The sequence below is a fragment of the Crocodylus porosus genome, unplaced genomic scaffold (assembly GCF_001723895.1).
Source record: "Crocodylus porosus isolate Cpor-Errol unplaced genomic scaffold, CroPor_comp1, whole genome shotgun sequence".
Classification (NCBI taxonomy): Eukaryota; Metazoa; Chordata; order Crocodylia; family Crocodylidae; genus Crocodylus; species Crocodylus porosus.
Window position 1 is genome coordinate 11,795,820 of NW_017728909.1, and position 24,855 is coordinate 11,820,674.

Sequence of the window (24,855 nt, forward strand, 5' to 3'; positions counted from 1 at the left end):
AGCCACCTTGTCTCCTCCTCCTCAAGATTAGAGTCTCCCATAGTCTTGTGCAGGTTGCACTACAGAGAACATGGCTCAGCCCTGTAGCACTGCTTGACATTTGCAAGGTTTTGTATACTGAACTTTCAAAAAAAAAAAAAGTAGCCACCTGCCATCCCAAACCACTGTCCCCTCCATCCCCTTTAACTCCACAAATATGCCCAACCCCAGCCTTTACTTTTGCTCTCCTAGGAACAGCTCCTCTTCTGTTTGTGCATCACTCATCTTTGTGAATACCTTTTAAAAAAAAAGCCTGAACACCTGGCTTCTAAAGACACCATTTAACATAATTACATTATGAACATTAAAAGAGAAAAGGAAGGAGGGAAATTGTGATAATAAAATACATTATATTACTGGATTTGGGCAAGATGGGCTAATAGGCAATTTAAGTTATGCCCCAATTCCTTTAAGAATAATTTACTGATGATCAATGTCATTTGCCTTCACCAGGGCATTGCAGTATCATTCCACGAAGCCAAACCTTTATTTGGATAAAACATTTGCCCAAAGCACATTGGATGAGATGGACAAAACACCTTGGCAGATGAACAAATCACAGCCCAGATCAAAGTGGCATCCAGGTAACAGCCACAAGGCAAACACAAGATGCCAAGGTTTATCCCAGGGGGAAAATATCATTTCTGCCTCACTGTCAGTTGCAGTGTTCCTGGCAGTAGAGCCAGACTAGCTTGAGTGCAAGAAATCCCTGAGAAGCAAAATTTAATTGGTCTTCTAGTTCTTCCTCAGCTAGCTCACTTCTCTGTCCCTCTCCCTCAAGAAGAGAAAAATCAGCCGCAGCGAGTATAGATTGCAGAAGATGAGTCATTATGCATAAAATATGTGCTAAAATCTTCATAGCACATTAGCTGTAGGATGGTACTGTCATGAAGAATACCACTTGTTTGCCAGAAAAATTATAAATAAAATACACCTTACAGATTTGAAAGTGCAGAGTCTGTCACCCAGAGTCTCCTGCATTTTCTTTCTTTCTTTCTTTTATATAGTTTTTCCTTCTGAGTTTAGTCCCTCCCAATGTAGCCGAACCCAAGGAGATATCATCTTGGAGCATGGGTGCCTCTGATTTTAGCCCAGTGCTGGCTCAGACTGACTCAAATTCCCTCTGCCAGGCCGTGTACTTCTGACTTAAATTCTTTGCCGATGGCTTAGTGTGAGCAATCACATCCAGGAAATCTGCTGTCGTGACCGTGTCCAGTCGGATTATGGGTAAAGTACTACTACCTGGTGAGAGAAAATTGACCAGTATTGAAAGTGAATGAGATGTTGATCGGTACTGAGTTGCTCTATTAAAACAGTGAATAATGCAGCACATCTAACTTAAGGCACTAATCAGAAGAGTGGAAATAGCAGAAGAAGTTGTGCTACTGCACGAAACCAACAGGCCTGCTTTTCAGAAATGTTGGCTGGAAGTCTGTTTTTACAAATACAGTTTAACACACTTCAAAGCAGATGAGAGGGCTCCACCTGCTGGTGTGACTCCCTCAAGTGAGAACATGAGGTCGGCATCGCTCAGCTCTGATGTCTGTGGGAGAGGTACTCACCAGGCTGATGATTCTCAAGGGCACTGAAGATTTTCCTCACCGGCCGCATAGCTGCTTCTTTGCAGACCAGTTTAATGTCCGACCCCGAGTACCCTCCGGTCTCCTAGCATGAGATCAGAATGACAGGCTGCAATTCACAAGCTTGCTGATGAGACACTTGTACAACTTTATATATCACATGTTTTCTGTCGTGTTATTCAGCTCTTGAGTAGTGCAGATGCTATTTGTAGGAGTTAGCAAATTGAGCAAAATACCATGCAAATGGCTCCGTAAGGGCAGGTCAGATATCTGTCTCGTACTGACTGCAACAGATACCTCCCTCTTTGTAATGTTCTGGACATGTTTGGGCTGAGAGGTCCCCAGCAGACTTCCCAAGCTAAGAACATTAAGAATTGATGCCCCAGAAATTTTACTGACACTCCTGCTTTTCATGCTGGGGCTGGAGCTGGAACAAGTTTCCTTCTCTATCAAGTACTGGATTATGCTCTACTGCGCTCTGCTGCAAACCGCTAAGGAGCAGAGCATATGGGAATTACTGTGGGAACATGGTATTTCTGGACCAAAGGCCATGGCAGTCAACATCAGACCTTACCCTTGGAACTAAGATGCAAACCTTTTCACCTGCAGACAGGGCTAGTTCTCTGCATTGGGGTTCACTTCCTGAGAAGTGCTCAGTGCTGCGGCCTTTGCTGTGATCCTTTTCATGCATTCAAGCATCCGCCTTCATAACTTGGGTTTATTCCCTTCCCCGTGCCCATGCTGACTGGCTGCAGTGCTAAAACACTGAAACCTGCCAGCCCTGATTCTCTGCTTTTCACCACTACTACACAGGTGAAAGTCACTTGGTGAAGTTGCTCCTGGCAGAAGAAGAATCAAGGCCCAGCCAGTCACATAGCTCCTCTTCAGTCTCTCTCATCTTCATATTGAGGGACTGCTAATGCTCAGAAAGCCTTCAAGGCTCTGAGAGGCTAGCTGTGGATTATACCAGCTCCCTTCTCTGCTCACCTGGCCCAGCAAGCTGTAGTCCAGCTCTGTTCTCAGCTCCACTCCTCCGCTGTTGCTCACAGGGGGCAGCCAGTGCTGAATCATAGCCTGCCTTGCTCCTTTATTTGGGAGGTCAACCAGGATCCTCTTCTCCAGCCGGCGCAACATGGCATAATCTAACTCCCTAATGGAAAGAAGACAGGCAGTCAACTGTTGCAGCAACCTGCTTTGTTGTGCAAACCGTGAAGTTTCAAATGCTTTCTCCATTTGTCTTTTTAAAGCTTCTTGCCTTCACATCAGCCTGATTGTGACTTGTAATTAATTCTCATTGCATTGCTAGTAATTAAATTACTGTTACCATCATTTGCTTATTGCTGCTACTTAAATTGATCTGGCTGGCCACTATGACCCATGATACACAGAGTAGGCAGGTGCTGTTTCTTTTCCTGGCTCTGCTACTGGTGTACAGTGTGTCCCTGGGTCAGTCATAGCATCTCACAGTGTTTCAACCTCCCCCTTTGCAAAAAGAGAATATCCCCGCTCTCCCCCCTTTGCAAAAAGATAATATCCCCATTCACCTGCCAGGGGTGCACAGAGGATTAACTGCTCAGGGAGCTTCAGCAAAGCACTGATTGGAAGCTCTCTGGCAAGGCCTATCTTTATTATGTGATTGTACAGCACTGAGTACAGCAGGAATGTGACCCATGACTGGGCCCCTCGGTATGACTGCAATACAAAGACCAACACTGCCCAGCAAGACAAGCCACCTTCTACAAAAGGGGAAAGCTGGAAAAAGAGAAGTATCAGGACCTGGGTTCTCTGGTCTCAGAATATAAAAGGGGATTTGATAAGACAGACAAGAATTGGGGTGTGCTCTGCTCTTATTGTGATCTGTAAGGCCCAAGAAAGGCTTCACAGCAGGAGGATTTAACTGGTCTTCCAGCTGCTTTGTTTCCTAGGAAGTCTCCAGCAGTTCTAGGGAATCCTCCAAAATGTTGTGCGCCTTGTGCTAGGCACCCCCAGTTCCTGCCCCACAGGGGAGTGGGCATTAAGCTACCAAAACCCAACAACTTTTTTTACCCAAGCATTTTTCAGATGTTGGAGTCTAATAAAAGTTCACAGGAACAAAGTCCCCTCCCAGTTAACGAGGTGTCCCTGCTGGCACATAAATCTACTAATTGTCTTTTTGCTCCAGGATTACTCAGGAAAAACAAAACAAAAATAACCTGCCTAACAGCTTCTCCCCCCAGCACATTTACCCTTGTTTATACATTCCTTTACAGGGCTCCTTGAATAGAAGCCAGCTCCAACTCAACCCACCCACCTTCTGCACACCCCAGGCGTCAGCTGGCTGAGCTGCCACACTCCCACGCACCCTGCCAGGACTGTCCTGGGGGCTCCATTCCTCCCAGCATGCTTTTATATGAAAAATCCTCCAGACCTTACAGCTGCAATGTGAAGCTAACTCAGCAGTGTCCAATTAAGTGGGGACAGACAGGCAGACAAACACTATTGAGCACTACTTTACATTCGCCTCAGTGGCTGGGTCTACCCCAGATGCTTTACTGCACAGCAGACTAATTTTCTGTACAGTAAATTGTCACCGTCTACATGTGCAGAGCAATTAGGGTGCAATGTACTAATTTACTGCGCTTCTGAATAGTCCCATTAGATACAAGTGATATCTGGCAACACAATAAATTACTGCACTTAAAAGCATGTGTAGATAGTGATGCCAGGATTAGTTTACTCCAGCTTAAATTGAGGCAGAGTATATTCAGTTGCATTAATTGCACATGTAGACACACCCAGTGAGATGCCTTCAGAAGCCCTCTGCTTACAACTCATCCATTCAGTAGAAACAATAAGATCTTCTGGGATTTGGGGTAACTCCAGGGATTGCAGGAGCAGGCTGAACAAGTTGCCAAAAAACCTGCAATTTGCTCTCTGATCTTTGAAGTAAAATCCTTTCCCCAGAGAAATCATCAGAAGTTTTGCCATTGATGCTGATGGAGTCAAGTTTCCTCACTCTGTAAGAGGACCATGTTCATGCCACAAAGTAAAAGTGTCAAATGTATGGTCCACAAGCTGGATCTGGCCTGCAGAGCTGATCCATCCAGCTTGCCAGGCTAGCAGCAGGACAGTGAATTTGGAGGAGTGGCCAGCAGTGAATGGGGCTTGCCACAGGATCTAAGGTCCTGGTGGACATGGCTGTTGGTGACGAGGATTGTGTGACACAGTACTCAGTTGCCCTGTGGCCACTTGGGCAAAGGTCCAGAGCCAGTCTGGGGCCCGAGGTGAGTCTGACACCCCTGCTATATAAAGTAACGTAGCTGTCAATGCAACACTCCACAGCCTGCCATTTATACCTTAACCAAGGGACAAATTCCAGTGTATGCAGGAAAACACATGGAATATACTGGGAGCTGAAAATGCCAGCACCGCAGCCTAGCCCTGTCACTGTTGGCAGCTGCCTCCGTCCCTGCTCTAATAACATTTTCCACGGATAATCACAACAGAAGCAAAAACCAACTGATGGAACAAAATGGGTGCCTGCAGTTAGGCTTGGAAAATCTCACTGAGATGCCTCAGAGGATTTCCAAGAGATATAAGTGTCTGGCACCTCCTGCTCAGCTCACAGGGTGTGAAACTCCTCACCAACTCGGGAAGGCTCTATCAGGTTCTCAATGGTTGTGTTTGATCTGAGCCAAAGAACAAGTAAACACAGATTAGAAAACAGGCCAGTTCAGGTCACTCACACAATTGAACAACTCTAGTCAAAGCTTTGGAAGTAAGACAACCGTACAAAAATCAATGCCTATTGGTCCATAGTTATTGATATGCTAGGGAGTGTGTGTTAGGTCTATTGTATGCGATTGCAACAGCAGATCACAGGGCTTAAGCCTTGATTATTCCCTGTGCACAGGGATGAATCTAGCTAGCACAAGAGCTTTCTTTTGGAACAACCATCAATTAGGAAAGGAGAGAGAGATATGTTAGCCCCGCAGAAAGTCACAAAAGGTACCCCTGGCGCCATCTTCCTCCCAAAGTGGAAGGCACATTATTTGACCTCACCTTCTCCAACAGAAACAGAGCAACACACCCAGCTTTGGTGGCACCAAGATGCTGCATGGCACAAGCTTATCCCCTTGCACCAAGTATCTAAGAACAATGTTATCCACAGAGTTTAAGGCACTATTGCAAGGTGCTCACACCATCACGGTGAGTGCAGTGTGAGAAGAGGTGGAAAACAATAGAATAACGTGGCACACTCAGGCTAGGCTATTCCAGGTGCCGATCTGTAGTGAAGTCATGCAGAATAGTCCCCTGCAGTCTGCACAGGACATTTTGCTGACAGCAGAACAGTTGGTCACCGTACCGAGTGGCCCCACTTCGCACACATGACGTTCTCACCCTTGACAAGATTACACTCCACCGAGGAGCAAAACCTGAAGCAGCCTTGGAGAGCCTAACTGCCCAGTTGAAGGCAAGGTGCACATCCTGGCAGCCACCAAGTTCTCATTTCAAGGCAGGCATTCAGCTGTTGAGTTTCACTTGATCTCATTCATTCTTTCAAATGGCATCCAGAGGTCATATCCCAGGCAATATCATTCTCAGCCTGCCTGGAATCTTTCTTATTAAGGAATCCAGATGATGAAAATCCAGGTGCTGACATCTTTTCCAGTAAGTATCTCCTTCAGGCACGTCCAGTTGATGACTTGTAAGGCTCCCTCTCTCAATTTATCTGCAGTACCATCTCCCCTCCCCAGCTCCTCCACGCTCATAAACAAATCCTATTAGAGCATTCTCAGGATGTGTGGACCCTATTCCATGTATTAGGAGTCTAAATTCACCCTGTCGTTGAAAAGCTGTTGATGCACTTACTTTGATAATACAATGGTCTACACGTCCATTCACTGTGCAGTAACTTACTGAGCAGTAGGTGGTTTTTAGGCCAGTGTCCTCATGTGCAGCCGTTAAAGCGCAGTAACGCTGCATGTGGACTCTGTGTGTGGACTGACTTGGGACTAACTGCGTGCACAGTAAAATGTCTACACGTGCATTACTGCGCAGTAACTAATTGGGTGTTAATTCAATACCTGCATGATGTATGTATCAAATTTAGCACCCCCCCCCATAGTTACTGTGCAGTATGGGCATGCACGTGTAGATGTGCACCTGTACTGTGCAGTAACTTAAATTACTGTGCAATAAATGTGCATGTATAGATGCACCCACTGTCATTTTAGCCTTAACATTAGGTAAAAGAAAAGCAGTGAGGAGAAGGAAGGAAAGGAGGACATACTCACCAGTGTGCTAATGGTCTTCAGAGACTAGAGCAGGTGGAACAAGTTCCTGAAAATCCATTAATATAGAACGGGTGGGCAAAATGCAGCCCGCGAGCCGGATGCGGCCTGCCAAGCCATTCTATCCAGCCTGCGGGGCCCCTAAAAAATTTAGAAAATATTAATCTGCCCTGGGCTGCCTGTCATGTGGCCCTCGATGGCTTGCCAAAACTCAGTAAGAGGCCCTCCACCCAAAATAATTGCCCCCCCGATATAGAAAGTGGCTTGGTTCTTGTCCTCACCGCATTTTGTGACTCAGCCCTAAGGCTGAGATGCAGTAACAGCTGTCCAGGGATCCAGTGAGCGTGGAATAGGATCAGCTGTAAAGATTCAGAGGCCTATATGCCACTTAGGGTTTGTCTGCACCACTTCAGCACTGGGCCCCAGGGAGGACAGGGCTGAGCCACCCCGCCTATCCCAGTCTGCTGACATGTTCCAAGCCAAATGCTCACCAGTGAGGATGCTCTGGGCTCTCCCCCAGCACCCGTTCCCAGACCCAGAGGAGCCTCACTGGTGAACTATTGGGACAGGAGAGCTTCAGTGCACTTCAGGGGCTGGGGGTGTTTAGCTCTGTGCTCCTCCAGACATCCTGCTGCTGTGGGAATAACCTTAGAGGCCTAATAGGTGAGGAAGGATCTGGCAAGATGCCCCAAGTCGACAACCCACAAATGGCAGTGGCAGCGTTAATCCTCATGGCTGCCAGAGCCACAATTTATTGGAGCTCTGAGACCCAGGAAGTTAAAGGGCTACTCAGCCCCACCCCCTTTTCCTCTGCTACTGGTTTTAGTTACTAGGGTTGACCCAAAATCCTGATTTCAGTGGTGAGTAAGAGGTTGGGGGACTTCAATCTGAGAGAAGACACCAATTTTTTAATAAGTGCAATCCCCTGCACCATGGTTTTCTTACTGCACAGGTAAGAAGAAAAGCAACAACAGTACATCCCTCATAAATTAGTGTAAAGGCTTCTAAGCAACCAGGGAGGGGGAAAAAACAAAGCATAGTTAAGGACCACCTTATCATTTAAATAACAAGGGCTCTATTTCATTTAATTAATGTTTACTGATTTCACCAAGTAATTTGTCACTGCCCCACCAGGCCATGCTGATGACTAACAGGAAGCCACGTTGGAAACTAGGGACTAGATTGCTGAATGGGGAAATCAATAAGCTTTCTAACACAGTGTGGTATAGATAAGAGTGCATTAAGAGCTTTGTTTTGACTTTGTTTCCATTCATCTGAAAGCAGCCTGAAATTAATTTTTCCAAGGATCAACAGACAGCCAGAATACACAAATCTTTCAAAGTCTAGCCCAGTAAAAGGATGAAAAAGTGAGAGATACAAGTATTTAAAGAGACCACTTAAAGGTGAAAGCCATGGGACATATCGACTCCTGACTGCTATTGACTCCACATAACCTGATGCAAGACATTCAGTCTTTCAGCACTCAGCCACCTCCATCTGTCTAATGGGACATAAAAAGTCTCCTACTTGTGCAAAGCTTTAAAAGGGACCAACATGTAAAAGGGACCAAGTGGCACCATAGAAGTACAATCCATCAGACCATAATCAATTCCACATCTTGGATAAGGATAGAGGGACAGCTGCATAAAAAAATACAACTCGCTGAAAGCATTACTTAGCAGCATATTTGGTACCGTGGGAGATGAAAAGCAAAAGGACACACAACACTTCAGACTGCCATTTCGTACCTATCTAATGCTTTTCATCAAGGTGTTCTGCCTGCCTTCAACAGTGTAACAAGCATATGCTGTTCGGATGGTCTCAAATTTACAGATGAGGAAAAGGAGGTAAGGGACTATCTTAAAAGAGCGAAAGGAATTAGCAGACATCTGGGATTAGTGTTCATGCTTCCTCGTTCCACCACACCAAACCTTTCCCCTCAATACTATATAAAAATTAACCTGAATAGAATGAAAACAGGAAAATAGGTTGGAAGGGACTTCAGTTCACTCTGTCCATGCCCTTGCTCAAGGCAGGATCAGCCCTGTCTAAAACATCTCCTCCAAAGGTTTGTCTGCCCTGCTCTTAAAAACTTCCAGTGATGGAGATTCCACAACCACTCTAGGTAATCTGTTCCAGTGCTTAACCACCCTCATAATTAGAAAGTTCTTCCTAATATCCAACCTAAATTTCCCTTGTTGCCATTTAAGGCCATTACTTCTTGTCCTGTCCCCTGCGGCCACAGAGAATAGTCTATCACCATCCACTTTATAACCACTCTTCATGTATTTGTAGTCTATTATCAAATCCCCCTGAGGTCTTCTCCAGAATAACCCGTGTTCTTCCAACCTTTCCTTGTAAGTTGTGTTTCCTAGATTTCTAATAATTTTTGTTGCTCTCTGCTGGACTTGTTCCAATTTGTTCATATCTTTCTTGAAATGCAGTGCCCAAAACTGGACACAGCACTTCAGGCAAGGCTTCATCAATGCCCAAGAGAGTGGAAGACTGTTCCTTGACTTGCAAGAGACTCTCCTGTTAATACAACCCAGCATGCTCCTGGCCTTTTTCCTTTTTTTTTTTTTGCAATGAGAGCATATTATTGACTTGCATTCAACTTCTGTTTCACTATCACCCATCCTTGTCTGTCTTCATTCCCCAATTTGTATTTGTGCATTTCAGCATTCTATAGTAAGTACAGGACTTTTCACTTGTTCTTATTGTACTTCATCTGTTAATTCTAACCATTTTTCTAATTTATCAAGGTCATTTTGAATTCCAATCCCATGCTTCAAAGTGTCTCATGTACAAGTGCTGCTCCAGTTCCACTCCTCTTCCACCGTCTCCTGACTGCCCCTCTGTCGTACAGTGTAGAAAGATCAAGAATGATGGCTCTTCCAGGACTTGTTCATGTGCACTGGGCTTTTGGAAGGAAAAACTATTCATATATAATTTAAGTTGGATAAAATTCAGACCTATTATAAATACTCCAATTCACCTGAAGTTCAATTCAACTGAAGTTCATGGTCTTACACCATCTAAACATAAAAATTGCCACTATACACCTAGACCCAAATCCTTGAAAAAGTATTCATGGGAGTCAGATGCCAAAATAATTGTGAGAATCTGGGCCACAGCTAGAGTGTAGGCTGATGCACTGATTTTAATGGAGTTTCACCCACTGGAAGAAAGCCTCTTTATTCAATCTGTTCAGTCAGATTTATAGAGGCCCTGCCCCAAGCATTAGGTTCACTGGTGCCAATGCAATTCACACTGCAACAGAGTTCAAATACCTGGCCACTAATCAGCAGTCAAATGAAACTACATGAAATTCCCAAACTTCCAGGGCTACAGTTTCAAATTCTGAAAAGAGCTCAGCTCCCTTGTAGGAACCAAAAAAAAGGGGCCAAATTTCCAAATGATCTTGCCATGGTGGTTACTGAGCTCTTGTAGTTCTGGGCTTGAGTATCTTATGTTAGAAGATGAAATCCTGGCCCACTGAAGACATTGACTTCAATGGCAGTCAGGATTTCAATCAGACTTGTAAAATCCTTATGCATGCCCCAACCCTGCACATAAGTAACTGTATGCAGTAGTTATACTGAAAAATGGATTTTTTTTACTTTTAGCTTCAATGTTTAGAAAAGTGTGTCATTCCTTGACAGTCTGGGAAAAAACAGCTTGAAATTAGGAAGAGTCAGGGTAAAAACGTCCATAGTTCTTACGTGTTGTTTTAGTTTTTATGTAGTGAAATATGTACATTTTGGAATCTTAGTTTTAAAGTGGGAAAACCATAATTTTATGTTTTTGGTGTAAAAATGGCAATTTCAAGGAAAATCTACAGAAAATAGCACTTCTAGGCTGAGAACTAATCCAACATGAAATACTGGAAATATTGCAAATACATTTTGCTCTGTCTGCATAGCTCTTCCGAAAATGAGATTACCAGACCCATAAAAGGAAGAGATTCATGTGACACACGATGATTTATCTAGATACACACTGACGGATGACAGGTCTCACGGTTGCCTCAGAGGTCTGGAAGATCCAGAGTGAAATCTTTTCAGGCGCGTTCTTCCATACGCCATCTTACTGCTTCTAGAATTCCCATATTCTTTTTTAGATCTATGTAATGGACAGGATTTACATGAATTCACTTGAGACTGAATCCTTTCAATGCTCTACTGATGGGCAAATGGTCAAAAGGCTGCAATGCTATCTATGCATGATGCTTAAATATAGAGTATTGTTTCAAAACTGACCGTGAAAATGATCCGTGTGTTGCTTAAAGGTCTCTCGTATAAAGAGTAATGATGCTGTAATAAATTAACATTTTTACAGCAGACTGCTAATGAGATTTAAAGGGAGAAATGGGTTATTAAATTAGCCAAGACAAATATTTGCATGTGCTTCAGCTACTTATCTTGAAGTGTTTTTCCACGCAACCCGATACGAGCATGTTTAGAATAGGACTAATCATATTCTAATCAATTCTTTACATGTACATATTGTAATGCCAAACAGGCCAGATTTTGCATGGGTTTATTTCCACTAGATAGCCCAAGGGGTAAATCAGTAAAACACACTACACTGTTAAAGTAAAATATAAAGCTATTGTTTGCCTTTGTATTTTGACCATGTGAGAACAGAACTAGCAGTCAGGACAGGGGAGAGACTTTTGGGGTAGCTGCCAAGTAATTAATTTATGGCCAATTTGTTAATTTTTACGGTGGATTTCATAGATGACTAGGGGCTGGAAGTGACCTTGTAAATCATCGGGTCCAGTCCCCCTGCACTAGGCAGGAAAAGACAACTGGGGTCAAGTGACCCCAGCGAAGTGACCATCCAGTCTCCTCTTGAAGATTTCCAGGGTAGGTGACTGCACCAGCACTGGAGGGTGTTTATTCCACAGTCTGGACACCCTGACCGTGAAGAAGATTTTCCTGGAATTGAGCCTGAAGTGGCCTTCCAGGAGTTTGTATCCACTGGTCCTGGTCTTCCTCAGTGATTCCCTAGTGAACAGCTGTTCACCGAGCCCTTGATGCGCTCCCCTGATGTAGCACTAAGCCGCTATCCAGTCCCCTCTCAGCCTTCTCTTCTGTAGGCTGAAGAGGCCCAAGTCCCTCAGCCTCTCCTCGTATGGCTTGTCTTGCCAGTCCCTGATCATATGGTGGCTCTTCTCTGGACCCTCTCAAGTTTTTCCATGTCCTTGTTGACGTGCGGTGCCCAGAACTGGATGCGGTGCTCCAGCTGAGGTCTCACCAGTGCGGAGTACAGTGGGAGTATCACTTCCTTAGCTGTGCATGAGACGCAGCGGTTAATGCAGGCCAGCGTGTTGTTTGCCCTGCTGGCCACTGCATCGCACTGCCGGCTCACGTTCATGCGATGGTCAATCACTACCCCTAGGTCCCTTTTGGTCGTGCTGCAAGTAAAATTGTTGCCACTGAGGCTGTAGGTAAGTTGGGGATTGTTTGTCCCCAGATGGAGCACCTTGCACTTCTGAGTGTTGAACTTCATCTGGTTCCAGTCCTCCCAGTTCTCCAGCCTGTCCAGGTCTGCCTGTATCTATCTTCTGTGGCATGACCATGCTCCCCCATAACTTGGTGTCGTCCACAAACTCGGTCAGTGAGCTTTTCACCCCCACATCCAAATCATTTGATTTAATGCTCCCAAGGGGCAGGTGCTATACTGAGACAGAACTACCTCATATAGCACCCCTGAGGCATAGCACGCTCAGCGTAACATCTTCAGAAGTGCTTACATGACCTGGGAATCTAAGGCCACGGCCTATACACCGTAAAAAACAAGCAAACACATGGCATGCAGCCCTACCCTCGCATAACTCCCGAAAATCAACTGTAGAATTTTCTCAGGAAAAGGAGTAAAACTAATGCGAGTTGCACTGAAGTTGGTGGTGTATAGATGCAGCTTATCCAGAGCTGGCAGCTATTACAGGCTGCTTCCTGCCGCTTACGTGTTCTCATATACAATCAAAGAAAAGTGGCTGTGGATACTGAGGCTGCACTGTTCAGATGTACTACGCTCAGCAATATAAATGACAACTTCCCGGTCATAGTCTGAGGATTTCCAGTCACAGATCGAGGCTCTTCCCACCAATGTCCCTAGGGCATCCTTGTGAGAGTCAGCCAGAGAACCACTAATCAAAACAAACCGAGCAACAAAACGTGTGGTTTTTGTGGGTGCAAAGCCCTCCCTCAGCTCCAACCACTTTCAGATGGCAACAGCCTGCAGTTGTCGCAATGTAGAGCTGTCTACGTGCCACGGAAATGGATGCGCTTGTCAGTCAGATTCGAGGCGCTGCCACTGTCAGCTGTGGAAATGCTAGGGAGTCATTTATTCAACAAGGACGTGTTGGTGAGTGGTTGCTGATTAGGCACAGGAGCTTTTGCTTGGCCCAGGGGTTTGCACACTTGTTTGTACTGTGAGCCATACTTTGGATATGAAGGATATACCGCAGACCCTCTTCTGTTCACGATCAATGAACCCCTGATCCCCTTCCGTTCATAAGCTCCTAACATTTCTGTGGCAACTTGCTCCCACGGTCAAGTAACATGAGAGAAGTATTAAACATACGTTCAACTCTGTTTTAAGCCAGTTTAATAGCAGGAAACAACCAATATCATGCAATCTGCTAGTTGTGTGCAGACTTCAGCAGATGCTTCACATGCCACAGTTTGAACACCTCCGATCCAGCTGTTTTCTCTGAATCCTCTTCTAGCATTGGCCTGGATTCATACAGCTAGCACAGATATGGTGCATATGATAAATTCTCGTTTCTGCAGGACAAGCTATAGTGGCATTAACTAGTAAGGGGAATGTTGTACTGAACTGGCCAGTATGCATGTGTACCAGGTAGGATCAGAACTGCACAGCTTGTGTGTCATAGCTTTTTTCTACTTGAGCAACCAAATCAATCCTCTTTATTGGCCTGAGTTGAATGGAACCAATTCTTTGAGGAGATGGTACTAAAAGCAATGGCACAGTAGAAGAATATTAGACAGACAAAACGTAGATTCTCCCCAAAAGGTCAGCACAACTCCCCTCGCCGAGATCATCCTGCCAGGGGGAAAGTGGCCTCTCATATAACTCCCTCACACAACCATGGATCCCTTCTCTTCCATGTCCAAAGACATTTCTCAGCTGAATGGATCATCTCCACAAGATTCACCCAGCTGCACTCCCTGCTGCTGTACCATTTCCCCAGGTTTCTGTCAGAAAGGACACTCCAGCTCCACAGCACTTCCCCTCCTTCCCCACTCCGATTATTTCTGAATTTTGTAAAATGGCTGAGGGCATTTTGCGTGAAACACACTGATTGAAGCCATATTGTATTTCGTGTTTCCTATCACAGACATTGATTCTTCTAGGCCTAAATTATATTACAGAAACCAAAAGTTTTATTCTTCAACTTTAAAAAGGCAGATTTTAATACCAATAAAATCCAACCTTCCTATTTATGGAGTATCCTTCTGAGCACTAGATGTTGTAAGCACCTTACAGAACTATGCTGAAACCCTTCTTACCGTAAACATAGTAAATAACTTGGCTATAAAGTCAAATACTCCATTTTAAATATCAGCAGCTGGTGGCATCAGCATATGCTGACTTTATTATGGATTATTCTCATGTGGCACAGATAGCAAGAATTGTAGAATTTAAAAGTAAAAGCTCCAAATTAAGCTTTAAATGCTTTAACCAAATATCAAGGCTTTTTTCTGCAGGAGTCTAAATAAAATCTTTATCTGTGCTTAGAAGCTCATGCAAATGTATTCAAAATGTACTCTCTGGATCTCTTACCATGGCAGATTAGAAGCTGCTAAAACAAATACAAGATCATCAGATCGGGCCAAGCCATCCATCTGCACCAGTAATTCAGTTTTCATCCGCCGGCTTCCTTCGTGCTCACCACTGCCAAGATGCAGAGAAATGTTATTTGCTCAGTGCATTAAAGCTTTATTTATACAGTGTCATTCACAGCAACTGAGCCCCAGTCACAGTTCTGTCCCAGTTCAAAGCATGATTAAGTACCATTAGCTAACACCCAGGCATTAAAAGTTGAGCTTCCTGATGATTACTTAAATGTGCTCACTTCAGTGCATTAGACTGGAGTGAATCCACTGGAGTAAAACAAAATATCTGTTTTGTTTTATCTTTGCATAAAGATTAACACAAAGGAAATGAGGAAATACCAGAGTTGGTATTCAGAGGGGAACATTTCTAAGGCTTTCAAGGGCATTATATTGGAGAATTATAGTACAGGTTGCAATTCACGCATGAGAATGGCTGATGTATTTAGTGCAAATATTATCCAGAGGAAGTTATATGACCACCGGAAAAGACCCACTTGTCATTGAATTTAGTGTCCTTCAAGGTCAGTTTTCTCAGCAGGAAGCTAAAAAAGTGCAGATTTGATATAAAATGAAAAAAGACCCATCCCGCTTTGAGACAGGGAATTAAGGACTCTGCCTTAGAAAAAAGAACCTGAAATTTCATAGATTCATAGATGCTAGGGTCAGAGGGACCTCAACAGATCATCAAGTCCGAGCCCCTGCCTGGGCAGGAAAGAGTGCTGCGGTCAGATGACCCCAGCCAGATGCCTGTCCAGCCTTCTCTTAAAGACCCCAAGATAGGGGAGAGCACCACCTCCCTTGGAAGCCCATTCCAGATTCTGGCCACCTGTACCATGAAGAAGTTTTTCCTGATATCTAGCCTAAATCTGCTCTCTGTCAGTTTGTGACCATTGTTCCTTGTTACACCAGCGCCCTGGTGAACAGAGCATCTTGGATCCCTTGCTGCATTCCCCTAATAAATTTGTAGGCAGCCACAAGATCACCTCTCAGCCTTCTCTCGCAGAGGCTGAAGAGGTCCAGGTCCCTCAGTTTCTCCTCACAGGGCTTGTCCTGTACGCTCCTAACCATACAAGTGGCCCTCCTCTGGACCCTCTCGAGTCTATCAACATCCTTCTTGAAGTACAGCACCCAAAACTGGATGCAGTACTCCAACTGTGGTCTGACCAGTGCCGCACAGAAGGAAAGGATTACTTTCTTGGATCTATTTGTTTTTCATCTGCTGATGCATGACAAAGTGCAGTTAGCTTTGCCGATGATTTCATCACACTGACGACTCGTGTTCATCTTGGAGTCCACTATGACTCAGATCCTTTCCGCTTCTGCGCTGCTGAGAGGGTCGCTTCCCAGCCACTAGGTGTGCTGGATATTTCTGTGCCCTATGTGCAGCACTCCGCACTTGTCCTTGTTGAACTGCATCCTATTGTGTACTGCCCACTAGGGCTGTGCGAAACGGCACCGTTCCGTTTCACCTTCAGTTTTGACGGTTCAGTGGAACAGCGTCCTGTTTTGAATTTCATTTTGACTTGAAACAGCTGTTCTGTTCCGTTCCATTGAAACGTAAAGGTTGTTTCAATGCTGTTTTGACTTTTGCTGGGTTTGGGGAGTCAGCCCCCCCAAAACTCAGTGCGGGGAGTGGGAGTGAGTCCAGATGAGCTGACTCTCCGCCCTGCCCCTGCTGGACTGCAGTGCTGAGGAGGGGTACTGAGCCGGGCTCAGTTCCCTTCCCCTGTGCTGTTATCAGCTTCTGGCAGCAGGAGACAGGGAGAGCCAGGGCTGCGCTCCCTGCTGGTGCCCTGGTTCTCCCGCATCTCTCATCGCTGGCTTCGAAACGTGAAACATTGCAAAACTTTCAAAAAGTTTCATCTAGCCTCGTTTTTTTCGAGTCTGTTTCAAAGCCCTTCATTTTGATTCAATTTCACTGTTTCGAGCTTGAAATTAGTCAAAACAGTATTGAATAGAAACAGCCAGCAAAATTTTGCACAGCCCTACTGCCCACTTTTCTAACCTGTCCAGGTCTGCCTGCAATCATTCCCTACCCTCCAGAGTGTGCACTTCACCCCACAATTTAGTATCGTCCGCAAACTTGGACAGAGTGCACTTCACACATCACATCCAAGCCACTGATGAAGATACTGAAGAGTACGGGTCCAAGGACTGAACCCTGCAGGAGCCCACTACCCACATCCTTCCAGGTTCCAGGAATCTACAAGCTTGTGCTTGCAAGGTGCCAGGAAACTGAAGCTTTGCTGCCCCAACCCAATGCACCAAAGCTGTTTACCATGTAGTTAAGCACTGAAGCCTGGGAGCTGAAGTGCTCAGAAAGTGCTCAGTCAGAAAAACTCCAATAAAGCACAGTTAGACCTCAGATTATAGATGTTGCCATTCAGGTATAATACCTTGTTTTTTTCAAAAGCATCCTCTCGTGGTGCTGCATCACCATATAATGAAGATAATCAAATAAACTCTTAGAAATGCACACAGTTAGATACCTCACTAGTGCCAGTGAGGGCTGTGAAAGGATACTACCAGGGCACAAATTGCCAATGATTATGAGTTGTATCTTTATAATCCAGTGTTTTTTTTACAAGCATATGAAAACGTTTGGACGTGGTACTTGTGGCATCTAGAAACCTCTCAAATAGGCACCTTACATATATAATAAAAGTGTGTATACATTTTGTTCCCTCCCCACATTTTCTAATTCTTTTAGACTGTTTTAATGGTGTGTCATGTCATGGATAGTAGCATCACATCAACAGTCCTCCAACCTCACTGCTACAAGCCCTGCCTATGTCTCAGTCACCACAGCATCTAGTCAGTCAGTCCCTTTCTCTCTTTCACACACTTTTGCCTTCACACTTCCTTTCAGACCACCCGTTACGGCGGGAACCAAACACTTCCTTCCTCCTTGTAAATCTCTCCTCTGCCTACACTGCTTCCAGGAAACAGTACTCTCTCCTTTATTTATCCCTCATCACCACATATATGAGCTGACAGTCTGTCCAACAATAAGTTGTAGTGAGGATCCTCAGATTGAGAATAGACCTGAAGAAAAGCTACATTTGAAAACTAAAAGGAAATTACTATACTATTACTGCTCAACTTAGTTATTCTAACAATGCGATCTAAATTAAAGGTCTTTCTACGGGTCCAATCAAGCTCCTATTGACGTTACCAGAACAGCCTCAGGCCCTGTTTGTACTAAGATTTGTTTGCTTGGTAATAAGCTCAGTGTTCTAGTAAATGTTAATTGGCATACAATCAAACGCATTTATTGAAAAGAATTAGAAAGGGAAACGTATTCTTTTGAAGAGATAGCAAGCTAACTCATCAGTTACCCAGGAGCGGTTCCTCTCTGACTCATTACTGACTCCAGCTCATCCAAGAAAATCGTGGAAGGAGCATGGTACCGGGCAAGTTCAAATAAAACCTGTTCATAGGGGAAAAAAAATATTAACAACTGAAGGAAGACTGAGCAAAGGTGTTTAGGGTCATCATGTAAACACTAAATAATAGTGCACACATCACAAAAACCTTTAGGAAAGAAACAGAATAAATGTTGGGAAAATGATTGCCAGAGAAGTTCCAAAATCATTCCTTAATTCTTCCGGTTTATAAAGGAGAGATAAAGAATACATTTATGTAATCCAGTCTTTTTGTTTTAATCTTTCCTCCTAATGTCTATGCAAGTATGCTGAGAATAATGGGATAAAAAGATAAGAATTGCAAAAAGGGACCCTGGGGTCCAAATTCCAAATCATCACCAGAGATTAAGTACTTTCTTCTTTTACTGTTACTGCATTTATTTTTTAAATGGGGGGAGGGGAGATGACACACAGTCACTGAAACTCCTGTGGCAAAAATGGCCATATTGTCTTACTAAAATAAAGTACTTCTTTGAGGAAACCAAACATGGCCTATCCTTCACAGGATAAAGTTAGATTAAAAATGGAAGTTAAAATAATTGACATTTGCTGTTGCAGTGATGACGTGTTACCTATTTTTCCTTTATAAGGGTAGCTAAATATAATAATATTCTATGAATATTTTTATGGAAACATCCTTCAACTATTTAAAAACAACATTGTAGTCCGGGATCTGGACTTTCCATTTGCCATGGAAAAACATGGGCATTTTAAAGGAGAAAAGTGTGGATTTTCTCTTTTTAAGGAGAAAATACATATTTTCTCCTTTAAAGGAGAAAAACACAGGAAACGGCAGGTTTCTTCTTGCAGGCTGGACAATCAGGCAGGGGGCACCATCTGCATGCATGCATACATGACAGCCAGGCAGTGTGGAGAGCAGCTCCCACAGCTCCCTGCAGGTAGGCCTTGGGGAGTGGGTTGAGGCCCCCATAGTGAGGGAGGGAGTTGGGCAGGGCTGGGGGAACTGCGCAGCTGGGGCAGTGTGCGGGGCCTGGAGTTAGAGGTTCAGGCCCAGGGCAAAAATGCATGGCCGCAGGGCCCAGGTGAGGAGCAGGACAGAGCCATGGGCAGCTCATCTGTGGGGGGGCTAGCTCCATGTCTTTGCATGCACTCCAGGGAGGGGGGCACGTGCCCCCAAGATTTGTGCATAGGGCAGATGTAGGCTGGCCACTGCAAGCTCATGGCTCCTTGCTCTGCTGCCTCCTTGCCCTGTGCCACCAGGGCCCAGCATGGCAGGGCAAAGCAGAGCAGGGAGGCTTGGTGCTGCTGCCAGGAGCCCTGCACCACCATGGTGAAGTGTCCCCTGCCCACCCAGCAGCAGCAGGGGTGGCTGCATGGCACTGTGCCACTCACTGCTGCCAGGTGGGCAGGGGACACCTTGCTATCGTGGCATAGGGCTCCCAGTGGCAGCACCGAACCTTCCCACCCCATTCTGCCCTGCTGTGTTGGGTCCTGCCTGCTGAACCGCAGAGGTCCTGGGAGAGGACAGCAGGGGGAAGAGCCCCAAGACTGCAGTAGGCAGCCCACATCCACTCCCTCTGACACGCTCTGCTGTAGCTGTGCTGCCCACAGGGGAAGGGGAGCTGGGCTACGTGCGCCGCTTGGGCTGTAGCAGCCACCGCCTCCCACGGGTGACAGCTGAGGCTCGGGTGCTGCTGGTGGGGCACAGGGGGCTGCACACCCAGGTCCCTGACCCTATAGCCCTAGCAGCTGGGCATCAGCATGGCCGGGGGCTGTGGGTGGGGAGCAAGGGGCAATGGCATGGGCAGGGCACCAGCATATCAGGGCTGCTCAATGCCATAAAGCAACAGGGGGGACAGCTGCAGCTGGACCTGTGTACTGGTGAGCAAAGGGGACAGGAGGAGCTCTGATTTTCCATGATAAAAAACCCAAAAATCAAATGCCAAAATATATAGGTATTTAGAATTTATTTTATTCTAGCGATTGAGGCACTGGTAGGCTTCCAAATTCCTCTAAAATTGTAAATATATCAATAAAATATTGTGTTCAACAGATATCTATCTATCTATACACACACACACACACACACACACGGTGGTGTTTCATTTTAACTGCAGTAAAACACGGATTTGGGGGTATTTAATCAGAGAATTTGTGATTTTTTTTTTTAATCAGGGAAAACCAGGATCCCTGATCATACTGCACTAACTATGGCACCTTTCATCTAAGGGAGTGAAAAGGCTTCATAAATATCTTTATAAGGACAGGCTTTATTTTCTCTGTTCTACAGATGAAGCACAGAGGTTAGATTACTTGCTGAAAAAAAATCACACTGAGCTTGTGGCAAGTTCAGAATAAAATTTACATTTCCTAGCACCAGTGCTTGGCTCTAAGCAGTAGGTAAAAGTGCTTCTCTGTGGCAAAAATAAATGAGTATAACAGAATCAGCACACAATCACAGCTCCTTTTAAAAAGCAATCCCAGCTAAAGCAAGACTTGCCAGTTCCTAATTTTGGAATCCCAGATTGCTCAATTAATCCCCCTCTTCATTCTTTTATTCACTCATGACTACATTATCTTTAAAGTTAGCTTATAAGAGCCTTAGGGCACACCACACTTTTATTGGCAATTACATACCATCTACACTATACAGATCTAGTAAAATCTGGGAGCAACTGTAACATCGGCCATTCCAACATGGAGCACCTCCAGTGATCACAGCGATGAGGACATGTTCTAATCTAGGAGGGGTGTATGTGGTAGCCATGTTGATCTGAAACAAAAAGAAATGCAAAAATCTAGAACTCTTGGTTCCAAAATGATACTTTTTATTAGATCAACTGAGAAACTGCAAAAAAAGTTACATAAAAAAAATATTTTTTTGCAATTTCTCAATTGGTCTAATAAAAGGTATCATTTTGGAACCAAGAGTTCTAGATTCTTGCATTTCTTCTAATCTAGCAGGAACTTTCAGTTGTTCTCAGGATTTAGTTTGCCTGCTGATGACTCAATAAATCAAAAATCTTTGACAGCTTTGGGAGGTCATGTATTACTGAGCTGAAACAACACAGCAGGAACTTGGCCAACATGGTATCTTAATAGAAATAATATGTATTCTTATTTTACAGAAGGGAAAATGAGTGAAGAGTGAAATGATTTTCCCAAGACCACAGAGGGTATCAACATATGAGAAATACTCATCAGTTCCTGTCTCTTGGTTTTGTTCACCCCATTATAAAACTGCTACTCTCTGGCTGCCTGTTAGAGCATAATTCTTACCCGGACAAGTTTTTCTGAATCGCCCCTCCACTTGCTGACAATGGTGGAGGCTGAAATGTTGAAGAAAGTTGTGTTGCATTCAGTGGCAACAGCCTTAGCCAGCAAAGTCTTCCCAGTACCTGCAAACACAATGAAGAAATTCACTCTAAGCATATGTAAGCATTTGAGTAATTTCCTTCACCAACTTATTAGTCAGACGGGAACACTGATAGTAAAACAAACCCCAAAACTGACTAATCCGGACTATTTGGAAAAACACAAGGAATAAGACCTCAAGGCACAACACCACTCATGGGTGTATTCTTCATTTGCCTTCTTTCTGATTTTTTTTTTAAATTAACAAAGCACTACAACAGACTGTGTTGTAGCAAGTAAATACCACAGTTCCCAGGCAGGGACCATCTGGGCCAGGTTGGCTGGGACTGACATTAAAAGATGCTTCAAACATGCACTGCTGGCAACTACAGACAAATGAAGCCACAGCCGTGATGATGTGTGAAGCACATCACTGCTCTGATCACCCATGGTCAGGAAGGTTGGCTAGGGGATTTAGGCGCAGCAATATTCGCAGGCTGTGCACATAAGTGGGGAACTCTGTGCACTGAGAAACAGATTGAAGGAGTGGTCTACCAGTATGATATCCTCTCACTTCAGTTCACACCTTCACAAAAAATCAGATGAAATTAGCATAAACCTCTAAAAACAGCTTACCATCGTTTGCAAATGATTCTTCTGTTTATCTAAAAACAAAAGTAGCGATGTACAACTAATCATATAGTCTATAGCTGTACCTACCTGGAGGTCCATACAGTAATAATCCTTTCCATGGGGAGAGAATCCCTGTAAACAGCTGTGGATACTGTAGAGATTAAAAAGTAATTCAAGTAATACAAATATGCATACTCTATATCAAACATTATTTTTGAGGCAATATTTTCTGGTTTATTCAGGAAAATCAATAAGCTGAAAGAGAGAAAAATAGAACTATATAAAAATTCGACCTGAATTATCAATAAAAAGGGATATTTACAGTTAAAATATTTTACATGAATTTTACACATTTTATTTTGATACAGTGCATGAGGCTGGCTAGTCTCATCTATAAATCATTACCCTGTAGCATGATGCATGCCCAATCCAGCTGCTTTTATTTAGACAAAATGCCTATAGAATAAGGAGTGGGGATAAGTCTGGGAAGATATAGACAGAGACAATCCTGCCCTGAGTGGGATGGAGATTGTACTACATGACCTCTTGAGTTCCCTTCCAGCTCTATTTTACCATGATTGTGTGACAGAAGAACTGGCCTTTTCCAATCCAGCATACTGCAGAGCCTTCTTATGTGAGAAGCTATAGGCCACTGTCTTTTTAAATGCCATTTGCTGAATAGGAACTGCATTCAGAACAGGATAGATACAATAAGAACTGTGCAACAGTTCTCTTTTTGCAAGAAACAGGTGAACTAGCTGGTGACATTCTAACCGTAACAACATGTAGGATGATGCCCAGCATTGGTTTTCTCAAACTATTTAGGGCCTTACCCTTATAGGATACACAACTGCTTCCTTGACTAACTGCTTGGCTGCATCAAGTCCAATAATGTCATCCCACTTTATGTTTGGATTATGGAGATAAATGTCCTGCAACACATATTTGATCTTTTTAGTAGAAATAATGTTCTCCTGTAAAACTATAATAAACACTGAAGTAGCAAAACAGCCTGTTTATACCAGGATGTAAAGTTACAGTGATATTAAATGAGACTGTTTAATTCAAACCACACATACTGTAAATCCTTGGTTTACCACAGGGCGTACACAAAAATAATTCCTAGAGAAGCCATTAATTATGGCCTGATCTCAGTGAAGCCTGGGGAAGTTTTTGCTTCAAGGATAGCAAAAAGCGCTATAATCGACCAGACCAGCGGTCCATCTCCTTAAAAGTAGCCTGCATCACATAGTTCAAAGGAAGGATTAAGAAACTCCAGAATGGAGAATGATGGAATAACCTGCCTAGGTGAGGGTTTTCTGAAGTAGTTTGTTGCCTCTAAACCAGTTAGTCTAAGGTGCTGTCCTGTCCTACCCTCTAAAAGAGGGACTACAATTGGCCTGTCCCCTGAAGTATTCATCCAACTAAATGTACTCCACAGGCCAGCTGTTGTGTAAAAAGAAGATTTATACTCTTATTATAATCTGATGGCTAAACTGTACTCTCAGATAAAATGAAGAAAGGTCCCCACTGACTAGAATGAGAGGTGTATGCTCCAGGGAAATATTTCATTGAATACATTTAGAAAAATTATTTATAACAATAGATCATACTTTTCTTTCTATGAATAGCAACTTCAGCTGAACCTGATTTATGATGCTAAACAGAGACTTCTAAAAGACTTTCCAACACTAAAGTAGACTCCCTAGTGGACCAGTTACCATATGTCCTTCATTTTATTGATATACTGGACACACAGCCATCACAATTAGGCACATATTAGTAAAGTATAAAAACACACCATAAAAATAATCTAAAAACTGCTGCTCCTGCCAGGAGTGACTGCAGCCATGTCATTTTGTCAAGAGCTTCATAAAAATAAAAATCAACCAAAACCTACATGAAGAAAGCTACTCTGACTCCAGCTGACAAACCTGCTAGACTCAGGCCCTACAGGGCATATAATCAGAATGAACCCTAAAACCGGTGAGGGCCAACCTTTTTGGCATCTGCCACAAATTAGCCCCAGACCCTCCACGGGTGCCATTTCAATCCCATCTCCTGTCCCATCTGCTGCTCTGTTTTCTGCTCCCTGCTCTGCATGCCGCTGTGCTGCCTGTCCCCACGTCACATACAGCGTTACCATTCATGCCACAGGTTGCCCACAGGCCTTAGACAAGGACCTTTGACTCAGGAAGCAGAGAAGTTGCTCAGCTCTAAGCTTGGACAGCAAGTCTCCCAGCTCATTTAAACATCCTTGACAAGACAAAGTGAAAGGCAATCTCATAACCACAGTGGGCTTTCAGGATAAAGCCCAACACTCAGGACTGGACCTGGCAGAAAATATGGAGCGAGCAAAAGAGACTCAAGTAAATGGGTTTAAGTGCTTTTCCGACTTGGAAGGCAGTCTGCTTGAGGGTGGACTTGCAGGGTAATTAATCCTAAGCAGAGCTAGTAACCATACTCCTTGCATTTGCCTTGTTCCTCCAGTAATTTCATTACTAAAAGGATTCAAGTGCATCTTAGAAATATTGCTTTTTGCCTCAGATAATCACTGACCATTCTCTGTCTTGGTACTTGTTCATATTACCAGACAAGTTTTATTGAGAGGCAAAAACATCTACAACTAAGCACATAGAATCATAGAAGTCGGGTCGGAAGGACCTTGTAGATCTTCAAGTCCGACCCCCCGCCTGGGCGGGAGAAAAGACTGGACTCAAAT

General features: G+C 44.1%; 1 protein-coding gene across 6 annotated transcripts in view; it reads right to left on the reverse strand.

Moving 5' to 3' along the window:
- Nucleotides 1-496: 496 nt before the first annotated feature.
- KATNAL2 (katanin catalytic subunit A1 like 2) overlaps nucleotides 497-24,855 on the reverse strand; it is a 50,407-nt gene continuing 26,048 nt past the window's right edge. For 5 of the 6 annotated variants that reach the window (XM_019531795.1, XM_019531794.1, XM_019531793.1 and 2 more), the window contains 8 exons: nucleotides 22,967-23,065; nucleotides 22,221-22,284; nucleotides 21,426-21,544; nucleotides 18,099-18,190; nucleotides 14,708-14,818; nucleotides 2,607-2,769; nucleotides 1,602-1,704; nucleotides 497-1,281 (listed from right to left, as the gene is read on the reverse strand). In XM_019531795.1, the coding sequence (XP_019387340.1) occupies nucleotides 1,142-1,281; nucleotides 1,602-1,704; nucleotides 2,607-2,769; nucleotides 14,708-14,818; nucleotides 18,099-18,190; nucleotides 21,426-21,544; nucleotides 22,221-22,284; nucleotides 22,967-23,065 (891 nt within the window). In that variant the 3' untranslated portion in view covers nucleotides 497-1,141. The remainder of the gene's footprint in view (nucleotides 1,282-1,601; nucleotides 1,705-2,606; nucleotides 2,770-14,707; nucleotides 14,819-18,098; nucleotides 18,191-21,425; nucleotides 21,545-22,220; nucleotides 22,285-22,966; nucleotides 23,066-24,855) is intronic. The other variant, XM_019531798.1, reaches the window with a different exon arrangement.